The following is a 12,659-nucleotide window of genomic DNA, read 5'->3' as shown; positions in this document are numbered from 1 at the left end:
GTGTATGTTGACATTTCTGGTTTGCTTGTTCTCTTTGGCTTTGGAAACTGAAAAGGTATCTTCTTTACTGTGAAGGCAACCCTGAATGTGCACTGGGTCAGGCATGCACAATCCTGTTCTTGGCTCAGATGGACAGAGATGGGAGTGAGGTTAATGCAGTTCCTACACAAAAAACTCAACGTGAACAATGTTCTGTGGTAGGGGTAAGAGGGTTGGTGAGGTCTCCTCTCTTTTCTATGTTGAGGAAGAGACTTCTCTAAAATTATTATTTTTGTAGGTTTGTGGAGAAATGGGTGGGAGAACCTGCCAGGCTCCATCAGAACTCCCATGTGCTGAAGGACCTACCTGCCTTGGGTATCTCAAATCTGCTCCAAATTATCAGTGGGGCTGTAGTGCCAAAAATGTTGTCAGCTTCCAAATATGATTGCTGTTGCATATGGTAAGCCACTCCTGGGCCGTTCTCTTGCTTGGTGTAAGACAATTAAAAGGACTGGATGCTTTTATTATCACTAACAATATATTCAATTATACCTTGTTAGGTGGTGTGATGAACTGCTCCAATACACAAAGCTGCAGGTACCATGGAGCAGTTTTGTCCAAGAGCATTTTGAGAAGGTGGAACGTTGGTCTTTCTCTGCAGCCTCAGGGACTGACCACTGGTGGAAGCAGGAGACAGGACTGTATAGCTAGCACTCTGGTTTGGGATATTCTTTGATCCTAAAGGAACAGCACTGCAGGAATGAGCCTGCACGGTTTGTGACTGGTGCTCTTTATAACACTTGTTAACAGACATTATAGCTGCACGGTCAGGGTCAAATTTGTTCCTACAATTGACATAGCACAGAAGACAACAGACATGGAAGATGGAGTATGATTATGATTTTGCTGAAACAAAATCAGTTGTGAGCCAAATATCTGGAGCCACGTAACACCACATCTTCTTTTTACTTCTTCTTGAAGAGTTCTGCTCAAGAAGGAAAATTTAAATACTCTTTTCGACAGGAAGGCAGCGAAGCTGGAGAATTTTAAATTAGAAGATGCGGGGGGTGGGGGGGAGAAACAAATTGATTCCTTTTCTCTCCCTGGGCATATTCAATGAGAGTCTGACAATGTTGGCAAGAAGACAGACGAGATATAAAAGCCAGACATCTGGGACACTCATTATGACCATCACAGTTTAACGTAACTGCAGGGTGTACATTTGGGATGACAGAAGAATGCCTTTTGAAATACCAGAAAGGAACATTTGAGGTTAACCAGATTATTTTTTTAAAAACAAATGGGGCCAGCATCAATGCTTTCCAGACTGTTAATATAAATCCAGATGTGTAGGATCAGTGGTTTCAATGAATGTCTGCCCTTATATAAGAAGGGTATGAGAGTGGCATTTGACTGGCCAGGCTAAGCAATCTACTCATGATGCCAACCATACCTCTACATGCATAAGACTCAGGGATTATACTTTTTGGTACCATCACTACTGGCATCTGCCATTCAGCTGCAGCCTGGCACATCCTGTCAATGTGACACATTTGTTTGTCTAATTAGATCTGGCAGCACGGATGCTGCTGGAGGAAGGAAAACCCATAGCTTAAATTGCCAATTCATAACACAAAAAGGCAGTGTACCAGGACCTCCATTCAGCCAGGAGCTGCCAGTTCAAAGCCCAGCGGCTCAGACTCTGGGGAAACACCAACAGCTTGCTTCTTGTTATTTGTTGCTAGATCCTCACAATCATTCCTCAGCTGTAGGGGGTAAGTCCCTTCTCTCCCCACCACCATATTCCAGCCATGAGGGGGATGATAGGGGCCCATTAGCACACAACACTCCTTGTTCTGGTGGGGAGGGTTTGAAGGTGCATTGGTTGTGCTTCTCCATCTTTTGGGGCATGATTAAGTGGCTGGATATAGAGAAGGAAATGAACTGAACGTAGCTACTTTTGCCCCAGAAGAAAGGGAGAGAAGAGTGGGATGAATGAATTTCTAATCTACTCTAACACAAATGTAACTCCATGCAACCCCCTTGACAAGGTAGACTGGGAATGTAGAATCTAGACAGGAGGAGTTTATCTGGTGGGCACGTCCATCCTCCATTAAAACCATCCCTGCAAACCCTGTGCCTGGGCCATGTTTCTCTCCGCATAGTGTTTCTTCCTACCTTCTTCTCCTACATGTTTTTAAATTGCATCACTGATTTAAAAGAGCTGAGAGGAAGACGAATCAGCAACAGATCCTAGCTGTGTTGCTGCGATCTCACTTTCATTTCCCTAATGGCTCCATTGTAATTAGATTTGCAAAAACAGCAAAAGGTCTCATTTTGAATGGCAACAGCTGTTGACATCAACATTATATTGAATAATTTATTGGTTTAATTTTAACTGCAAAACAATAAAATCCTCCTGTGGATGATTACTTCACAGGATGAAGTTTTCTTGCTCTTCCTCCGTCTCTGTCTCTCTCTGCATTGGACATAACCCTTTGTCTCCTCCAAGGAACATTGTCAACTCAAGTGGCCCAGATAGCATGATAACGATTTGTGGAACGTTTTGAACTCGAATGACCCAGATAGAATGATAATGGCTTATTTCATTGCAGATCTTTGGGTACAGGATTTCTTTATGCTACTGACTCTTTCTAAAGCCCTTCCTCTGGCTGGGAAAAATTCACACCTCTGAAAATGTACAGCTCATAGGCCCCAACAGAAAGGCCTGCCCTTAGAAAGTGACTTGGTTCTTAACCCATACACACCCAGAGCAGCGTGTGAAGTCAAGTCCTCTGACACTTCTTTGCTTCTGCAATATCTGATAGCAGATGATCTTTCAGGTGGCACACAAACCTCCTCTGCAGACATTTACTAGCCATTACATTTTTCAAAGTGTAACCCATACAGCTATCTATAGTTCACAGTCCCATACAGTGGTGACTAGAGCACTAAGAATAAGTCTTCTTTACAGCCTAAAGTAAGAGTCAGCTGGCTTTTTGCTCAAACTGTAGGGGTGCCTGCACTAAGCTCCCAAGGTCTCTGGTTCAAGTCTGCCTGGGGGCAGTTACAAAAGCAACTAGTAATTTTGGGGACTCAACTTGAGAAACCTTAAAGGGACCTGATTCCAAAAGCATTGAAGTTTCTGTCAATTGAGTTCCTTTCTAGGTGGCCAAAAACACAAACAAAACAAACAAACAAACCCACACTGGGGTTCCAAAAAATGACTTTTGAAACTTTAGAGCACTGCACCAGAAAAAAGGTGCCATCAAAAAGAAGGCACTTGACGGGAGAGGAGCTGAATGACAATGGAAAGAGTTGGATTCAAAGGTGACACGAAAAAAGAATGCATTTGGAAAGACCCTACTCCAGTTTGTGAAATCAACAATACTGCTGATTACAGCTGATGAATCCTATTGACAATTTTGGAGACTGTCTTTCATTCAAATGTGAGAATTTTTTAAAGTGATCACAACCAATAACCATCACCTTACGAGAAAAATACTTCCCACTCTTCTCTCCTAGTATCCAGTGGGTGAGAAGGAGGTGAGTGATGTGTTGCTGATCTCAGGAAGGACGCAGTAAACCAGGGAACTCTAGGGAGGGAGGGATCAGTGGGCTGAGCATTAGCCTGTTAAACGCAGGCTTGTGAGTTCAATCCATGAAGGGGCCATTGAGGGATTTGGGACCAACAGATTTAAAAAGCAAAAGAAGAGATGGTAGTTGGTCCTGCCAAGAGGGCATGGGACTGAACTCAAGGACCTCCTGAGGTTCCTTCCAGTTCTATGAGATGTGCATCTCCATACTTTTGAAAAAAAAAATTTGATTATCTCCTATTGTTTCTACTAAAGAGTGATATCAGACTGTTCTCATTTTGCCTCTGCCACTTTCAATGGCTGGTCTTGAGGTTAAGCTCATAAGAGGATGCGTTGGTGAAGAGACCAGGTCAACTTGTGTACCTGACGTGGGACAGACTGTGGTACAGGGGCATGCCACAGGAAAGGCAAATGTCCATTAGCACCAAATCTCCCTAAATTGACAAACAAAAAGCCACAGCTGCTACTGCTTTACCATACGTCTCCCGTATCATAAAGTCAAAGGTTATGTTAAGGCTGGGTATGCGCAGACTTCCAGGAATGTTTCCTAGCCAAGCAGTAACTAGACAAAACCATCACCTAACATAAACATTGAAGAGCAGAGCTTGCTTTTTGCAGAACTCCAGCTTACCCTTGGGTGCAGTTTGGATGACAAGGGTGGCACTCACGGTCCTCATCAGCATATTTGAAAATGAAGCTGTTTGCCCCCTGTACGCCATCAGGACACTTTTCCACACAGTTGGGGCCATCCTTAAAATGGAAACACTTGGTGCAGTGGTCTGGTCCCTGGAAGCATCAGAGACATGTAGCATATTAGATTTTCTCTACCATTTGTTACTGCCCACAGCTACTGATAGTAAGTTGGGTGCTGAGTATCAGAGGGGAAGCTGTGTGAATCTGTATCTGCAAAAACAATGAGAAGTCCAGTGGCACCTTATGGACTAACAGATTTATTGGCGCATAAGTGACAAAGCGGGTCTTTGCCCATGAAAGCTTATGCTCCAATAAATCTGTTAGTCTACAAGGTGCCACTGGGCTTCTCGTTGTTTTTAAGTTGGGTGCTGTGCACTCAAATATATCGGGATACATTTCCCTTATATTCAGCTCTTTAAGATGTTCTAGGATTTGCCTCTGAGATGCCAACAAATGTTAGTTAATGAGAGGCACATAGCTAAATCCTAGGACACCAAGCTAAAGATGTACCATATTGAGAGTACCCTCAGAGTGCTGCTTCTGGAGTATTTACATTTGAGTTGGTTTATTTACCATTGATGTCTGCCCCACAAAAAGCCTCATGTCCACTTCTTTTTTTCCTCAATTTTTCCTATACTGCTGCTCAATAGCAAATGGAGCTACAAAGTGGTCCTGATGGCACTCTAATGGGATCGTTTGGGTCACAGGATTATCTCCACACAGTATTTTGTCTGTGATAGCTGGTCACAGCAACAATCAGCTGTGGCAGCTCCCTCTAGGAGGTCAGGATTTTGTTTTCATTGTTACAGATGGAGACCTAAAGGTGAGAAACTGTAAATCAGGTCTCATCAAATATAAAGAAATTAAGTTTACTGGTTTTGATGAGAAGTCACACATGGTCTCATCCAAACCCAATGGAATCAGTCCCACCTGGTCTGGGAAAAATTAAGCAGTGTTACCAGCATCCACCAAATAAGTTCTGTATGATGAACCCAAGTGAGTCGTCAGTGGTCTGTTACAAATCCAAGTATCCTACACTGGTAGAAAACTTGGGATATCAATTTCCCAAATGGGTGAACCCCAGAGCTTATCATAAAACAATGAACAGAGTGATAATGCTGCTCTATATAGCACGCTCTACAGCCAGCCAGTCAGTCAAAAAAAAAAAAAAAGCCAAATTTTCCCAGCCAATCTGTACCCAAAACCAGCAGCAAATCTAAGCTCTTCTCATATAATGCAGAGGGGATTGTATGCATTCAGAGCCCTTGCCAGTCCTGCCTTTTAATTTGACTATGCACAAAAGACAAAAATATAAGAATCACGTCACTTTTCCCACTGTCAAAGAGCCTTTTTGATGAAAATCAAAACCCATTAAATTGGCACCAACATTTCATAGCACTTAAAGGATGTACACAAGGAATTGCTTGCCCAATAGGCGTAATCTGTTGGCAGAATGCAATTGCTTAAGACTGAATTTTTCTAGGAGGCTGAAGGTAAGAAGGGATCAGCTGAGTGTAGGAGGAAAACATATCTCAATATTGCCATTGGAAGGTTCTCTGGATGTGTGAAATGTCTTTTCCTTGTCACCATTTTCCACCTATGTATCAAAACTGGTCAGGAACAGTGCTGGCTAAAGTCCCATTGGACAATAACAGATGTTTATAAAACCACCTGCACTAACACAGCCTTACTACCCAGGTTATAGCTACAATGTATTTCAGTTGTGCTTACCAGCCCATAGCACGTGATCATGTTATCTTCCATCTTCTCACACTGGGGATCACATTCCACACAGACAGAACCATTTGCAAACTCTCGAAATTCCCTGGAGAAACATTAGCCGGACAAGTGAGGGATTAGTGAAAAATCATACTGAAATGGATCTGAATGTAACGGAGCAGTTCTTCAGCTGGGGTAAATCAATGTAGCTTCATTAACTTCTGTGGACGTATGCTGATTGACACCAGGTGAGGACGAATGTTAAGCATCCTTTGGGCAGGTTAGCTATGTATTATGAAATAATAAGAACACCATTGGTATCCAGCGATGGGGTGAGTATGGAGTTGGATTGCAGCCAGCTGACTTCCACACCCCTGTCAAAGGGTCTTCATCACAAATCCCATTCAGTACCCATTTCAGATCTGCAGGATGTATCATCATCAAACTGGGCTGAGTTTCAACCCTATTAATCATTGCCACATAATTTTTGTTTCTTTATTTAGGTCCGTGCTGGCACTTTTATTTTAGACCCTGTTCTCCAAAGGGTTCATGACTTCCCCACAAAAGACTGTTCATTGTTTCAGATTGAAACCCTACATACACCATCATTTAAAAGATACTTTTACCCACTGATTGCTCGTGTTTGTAAAAGCTCCCCTACCAGCTTTCTTTAGGCTTATAAAGAAAAGAAAACAGCATACATATTTTCTTCCTAAATTAATATCTGACATTCCATTGTTCAAGGGTGTGGGCTAGTGTCCTGGGGATTCTAATGCACTGTTTCTTAAACTTTTTCAGACCAACACCGAACAATAATATTTTTAATGCAGAACATCTATGAAAATTTTCTTCAAGAAATGGTTGACCAAAAAACAAAAAAGAGAAAACAGCAACTTATGCATCAAAAACAAAATGAAGTAATTTAATCAGGTATAGCAATGGAGAAGTAACATTGTATCTGGTTTTAATAATAGAAAATATAGATCATCAGTGTATTTTTCCAAATGCTCACGGCACACCTGCGAGGTGTTCATGGAACAGCAGGGCTGTGTGGAGCATAGTTTAACATACATTGGTCTAATGTGTCTTTATGGTTAGGTAACAGCAGTACATGTAGCCATGCCGAAGCCAGCTTCTCAACTGACCAACTCAAGTAACAATTGTGGTAAAGTTGCTAACTATCCCTGGACCCCACGTATCCACTTCTGCAGCTGGCTTGCACTGTGCTTTCCCACGTACCGTTCTTTGGGTAGCTAGCTTGGGAGTGTCTGTGCGTGCTGATGGCACACTGTTGATTTGGAGAGAAATAAGATGTCTGTCTGGATCTGAGCAAGGATTTTCATATAGCTGATGGATCTCCATTGCAAACGGCTAAATGTCGTGTTTTGCATGTTGAATGGTACACAGCTACCTCTCTGTTACTATTCAACACGCAAGGCACTACATTTAGCAGTTTGGAATGGAGATCCATCAACTACATGAAAAAGTTGCTCAGATCCAGACAGACATCATGTTTCTCTCCAGACACAGCTACCTCTCTGTTACTGTTGATTTGGGGCAGACATGCAGTACGCTAGAGCTACAATCAATGAAGTGCTGAAACTTGTCGACTTCACAGGAGCCAGGGCTGAGAATGTGAGCCCCCAGTGCTACTTTAGCAACCTAACTGGAGGTGTTGCAAAAACTCTCTTGAATGCCGTTAGGCTGTACTGTGGCTACCCAGTTACGTGAGCATAAAAAAAGAACCCATAGAACCCTTTCTTTCAAAAGGACTTAGCAAGGAATGTGAAGCTGCTCTCACTTTGACACAGACAATCCAGGCTGAAGCACTGCCCATTTGGAAAGACAAAACACTAGGAGAGGCCTTACAGGGGAGATTAAGGGCCTCACCTAGCCACTGCACATACCCAGGAATACCACTTGAACAATTCAGGTCTCCACTGGCCCTCCAAACTTGCAGAGGTCCTGGAAGATTTGGTCAACAGAATGCTTGTTTTTGTGTCAGGGGCAAGTGCCATTTGATTATCAATAGGACCATGAATACCCTGGCTTGAAAAGTAGCCCCCTACTCGGGTAATCTGAACAGGACATAGTACTTACTAATGTATAAACAAACATGTCTTGGTTACGTGTGATGTGGGAAAAACAGCCAAACACTGCAGCATAAGCTATAGTCAGCTTTACCCCAGCAGAAGTGGCAGCACAATATGGCCCCACAGCTTTCCTGACTTTACTGCATGTAAAACTTTAGCTATAGTGTAACTTTGACTGTTATTTCCTGATAGAGGGAGGGAAGAAAGAAAGAAAATTTCACGAGTTTGGTGTTCACAGGGAGTCCATTCAACTGTATCATTATGATAATGATATAAGCCAACACACAAAACAAAAAAAGAACAGAAAGAAGCCATATACAGTAAACTCTTTCAAAGATGGTATTATATCACCTGGAACTCTCAACTAACTGGCATTTTAACCATAAGTAAATTTTAGTTATGTTTTCCGTAAGTACAGTAAGTAAATACAAATAAACACAGCAAATACAGTACAAGTTTACAATGTATAATACTACTTTTTTTGGTAAAGTATTTTCCAGCATTTTGGTTTATTTCTTAATATCTAATTGCGTTTTCTTTAGTGCTATGTATTGTTAGCTATACTGCCCTATTATTTTGAATATTTGAATATCCAGCACTCTGGAGCTGCCAGATATGAAAGAGTTTACTGTAATGCTTTTTTTTAAACTAACACCTCTTGGGGTGAAAAATAATTAAAATCCACTATGATTTGTTGATACTTATTATAGAAGAAATGTTGTGCTGACATCTGAAATTCCACCCTCCAAACTTTCTGCTTTACTTTCTGTCATATGTAACATAAAATCATAATCTGCAGGTCTCTATCCTCCCAGAAAAGCGTAAACATCTAAATATGCACAGTACAGCTTGAACCTCTTTCCTCCAGCACCCTCAGGACCTGAGTGTTGCCAGATGACAGAATTTGCAGGACCACGGTAGGTCAATATTTTCTAGCACATTACCGACACTTTCATTGCTTACTGAGCTCTTAGAAGACATTTAGGGGTAAATTACAGCTAAATAACAATACAAAACACTGAGAGCCAGGGCTGATGGCTGTCAACAAATTTTACGATCCCACAGGAAACTTGACCACACCCATGATAAATGGTTGTCTGGCTCCCTAAAAATCACACGGGATTTTGGATTTTGTCAGACAAGAGGGTTCTGGATTAGAGAGGTTCAACCTGTAATCTATGAATTATGGGGGGAGAGAGAAAGGCAAAGCAATCAAACTTCAAGTTTAGCACGAAACAATTACAAGGACATAGACGGGCATTAAATCACAGAGTGCCAAAGCCTAACTCAAAAAATGCCTGCAATTTAGCACTATAAAAGTCCCTGGCTGGGGAATAAGAAGGAAGATCATCATTATTAAAGAAGGAACGTAAAGCATGAACTGCCTATGGCCCCATGAACATATATACTTAGTTTTATTGCTTATAACTTAATTGTTGTCGTTCCATAGGGAAAATTTTTAAAAAGGGGATGGAGATCATTTGGAGTGAAAAGAAAAAACGTATCTAGAGGAAGAATCACAGGTAGAGGGCCATATGAATCCATTCACCTAGACTCCCACCTCAAGGGCAAATTATGATTACTCAGTGCTGAGTAAATAACACCTTAGGCTACTGTTTCCACCAATCAATGAAACTCTTGGCAGATTTAGGTGTTATGCAGTGTAGGGATGTCAGAATTTGTCTCTGTGATTCCTGAACTGTCAACATAAACAACAGTCTTTGGGGAATGAATGAGCAAGGGTGATGTCTTACCCGTCGTAAAGGTTACAAGACTCTATGCAGGTCCTTCCTCTGCTGAAGCGTTTGCAGGACAGACACTGGTCTGGCCCTGGTCCCCAACAGCCGTCACTTGAGCACAAGTTGTCACACACCATTCCCTCTGCAGCTGAAAAGAGAGAGAAGAATGAAGGTATTTTACAGCTATTAAACTGCGAGTGCTATCCTGTAAGACACCAGCAGAGAAGTCCTCCCAGAATCCAGACAAGAAGTGAAGACACACAGGACAGCCTGTTGCCCTCCCACTCTCAGGCTACGTCTACCTGGGTTTTCACAGCGCCTGAAATAGTGCTGCTATTTCAGGTGCGCTATTCCAGTTCTGGTACCCCTCATTGCATGAGGGCTAATGGCACATCAGGAATAGCCCCTTATTCCAAAAGAATTTATGCAATTTGCATACAGCAAATTGTGTAAATTATTTTGAAAAAAATCTAGCCATGAAGACATAATCCCAGAGCAGGGAGGGATTCAGCGATCTCCACAGCACAGTCCATGCATGGGACGTAGAAAGGCTGGAATGATCAGGCATTAACTTCCTAGCCACCATGTGTAAATGTGTGCATGGTTTCCCTTTGCTTGCTGCTGAACGCTCACGGTAGATTTCATGGGCATTTGCCAGCCGGGGAAGATCTGGCAGGATGGTTATATCAACTGGTCCTGTAGATTTGTTGGGACTACATGGGGGTCCTGCCCATGAGGGCAAAGACTGGACCTGATGACCTCTTGAGGTCCCAGTTCTAGTGTTCTACAATTCAATAGTAAGGAGGGGGGCGGGTGATACCTCCTCTCCTATAAATCCTTTAGGCTGGGATTTCCAGAAGCATTCAGTGTTGGCTTAACTCAGTTTTAACTTGAGTAATACCAGCTTCTAAGATTCCAGTACTGAACTCTTCTGAGAATTGTGCATCCAAAATTAAATTCCATGTGATATCATGGGAAATCCATCGCTAAATACGTGTTCTGAAAACGGTTATGAAATAACTTAATTACACCTGACTGCGCACAGGACAGCTCAAGTAGTTTTGCTCCTTTCATTGTCATTTGTCATGTTTATTATGAAAAAAAATGTGCAATCACTGTCCAGCATTTGCTGCATTTTCCCAGCTCTCTCTTTGTTGGTCCCAGGCATGAGGATAAACAAGGTATCTGAAAAGCCAATGGCATAAATAAAGACTGCAGTTAAGAGAATGATCTTTTACCCTTTGTTTTTGCAACTGAATGCCATCCTAGCTTTCTTGGCTTGCAAAGCCTGTGGGAAGCAGTTCTTCGTTTCAATTATTCCTCTTTCCATGCACAATGTTTGTGTGGCTTTCATTGCTGAGAGAGGCTTATGGCATTTCTCTTTAATTTCTGTCCAGGAATTGTGTGAAGAACTAATCAGAGAGTTGGAGTCCTCCAACCCACATGCAGAAGTAGCTTCAAAGGGGACTAGATTCACTAATGAGCTTGCCACCTTGTACATGGCTGGTTTTTCTGAATGTTTACTTTCTGTGGTATTTTTGGTCCCATAGGATTCGTACACTTTCTCACCCATTACTGTGCAATGAGAAACTCAGGCTACTGGTGCTCTACAGACATCTAGGACCAAGAACGGGAATAGTTGGGGAACTTTCCTTTAAACTTTTTAGGCTAGAAATGAATAAAATCATCCACATACTGAATGAAAAACACCTAAAAAGCAGTCATTGTGGAGACAAAAGAGTATGCTAACTTAAATATTCCCTTCTGTTCCTCAAAGCGTCAGCCAGCTAAACCCAAGCACAAAGAAAACTATTAATTATAACAATATTTCCAGATGGCTATGCATTTTTTTTAATCTGAACATATTAATTCTCATCTGAAAGCCTATTGCACCTCAGTTAATGGCCCTGTTTCTCTTCTTGCTTCTACTACTGCATAACAGGAGAAATGCTTTTGAGGCCAAAAGACCCAGACTAATGTAAAACTAGTAACAGAGAGGAAGCCGTGCTAGTCTATATACTATCAAAACAAAAAAAGCAGTCAAGTAGCACTTTAAAGACTAACAAAATAATTTATTAGGTGAGCTTTCGTGGAACACACCCACTTCTTCAGACCATAGCCATAAATATCGAGTCTGTTCTGGTATGGCTATGGTCTGAAGAAGTGGGTGTGTTCCACGAAAACTCAACTAATAAATTATTTTGTTACTCTTTAAAGTGCTACTTGACTGCTTTTTTGTTTTAATGTAAAACTAGTGTAAGAGCACACTGAGCCAAAAATCAGCTCTGTGGTATTCTAAACTAAAACCTGTATTATATCCCCAAGCAGTTGTTATTTTGTTGCTAGTTGTTTTTTTTTTGTTTTTTTGCTTCTGTGTTTATTTTTCCTTTTTTTATACAGGTTAAATCTCTCTAGTCTGGCACTCTTTTGTCCAGCAACATCTGGGGTCCAGCATCTGCATTTATCATGGTTGTGGCCAACTTCTCCGTGTCCAAGAAAGTCCTGGGTCTCAGTGTTTTGTGCTGTTACTTAGCTCTTAATTTATCACTTATCTGAGAGCCTGGTAACAAGCGGAAGTGTTGGTAATGTTGCTAGACAATATTGACCTCCTGCGGTTCAACAAATTATCTTGCACGGCACTGGTTAGGTTCTAAGAGTTCTGGACTAGAGATGTTCAACCTGCATATTGTTGCATTTGCCTTTTAATAATCTCCTCAATTTTATTTTGAAGACACTGAACCTCCACCAACTAGCAGATGGTGCATCTGTTCAAGACCAGTGTTTCTTAAACTTTTTGAGACCACAGAACACCAAACAACAATATTTTTGTGCAAAACACC

The 12,659-nt window shown here is 41.7% G+C and overlaps 1 protein-coding gene across 5 annotated transcripts in view; it reads right to left on the bottom strand.

Annotated features, from left to right (window-relative positions):
- Positions 1-12,659, bottom strand: part of ERBB4 (erb-b2 receptor tyrosine kinase 4) — a 932,933-nt gene that overhangs the window by 202,664 nt on the left and 717,610 nt on the right. For all 5 annotated transcript variants that reach the window (XM_075001177.1, XM_075001174.1, XM_075001176.1 and 2 more), the window contains 3 exons: positions 9,835-9,967; positions 6,000-6,093; positions 4,207-4,361 (listed from right to left, as the gene is read on the bottom strand). In XM_075001177.1, coding sequence (XP_074857278.1) covers positions 4,207-4,361; positions 6,000-6,093; positions 9,835-9,967 — 382 coding nt within the window. The remainder of the gene's footprint in view (positions 1-4,206; positions 4,362-5,999; positions 6,094-9,834; positions 9,968-12,659) is intronic.

This window comes from Carettochelys insculpta, chromosome 8, assembly GCF_033958435.1.
Source record: "Carettochelys insculpta isolate YL-2023 chromosome 8, ASM3395843v1, whole genome shotgun sequence".
Lineage (NCBI taxonomy): Eukaryota > Metazoa > Chordata > Testudines > Carettochelyidae > Carettochelys > Carettochelys insculpta.
This window is presented reverse-complemented; position numbering and strand designations above follow the sequence as displayed.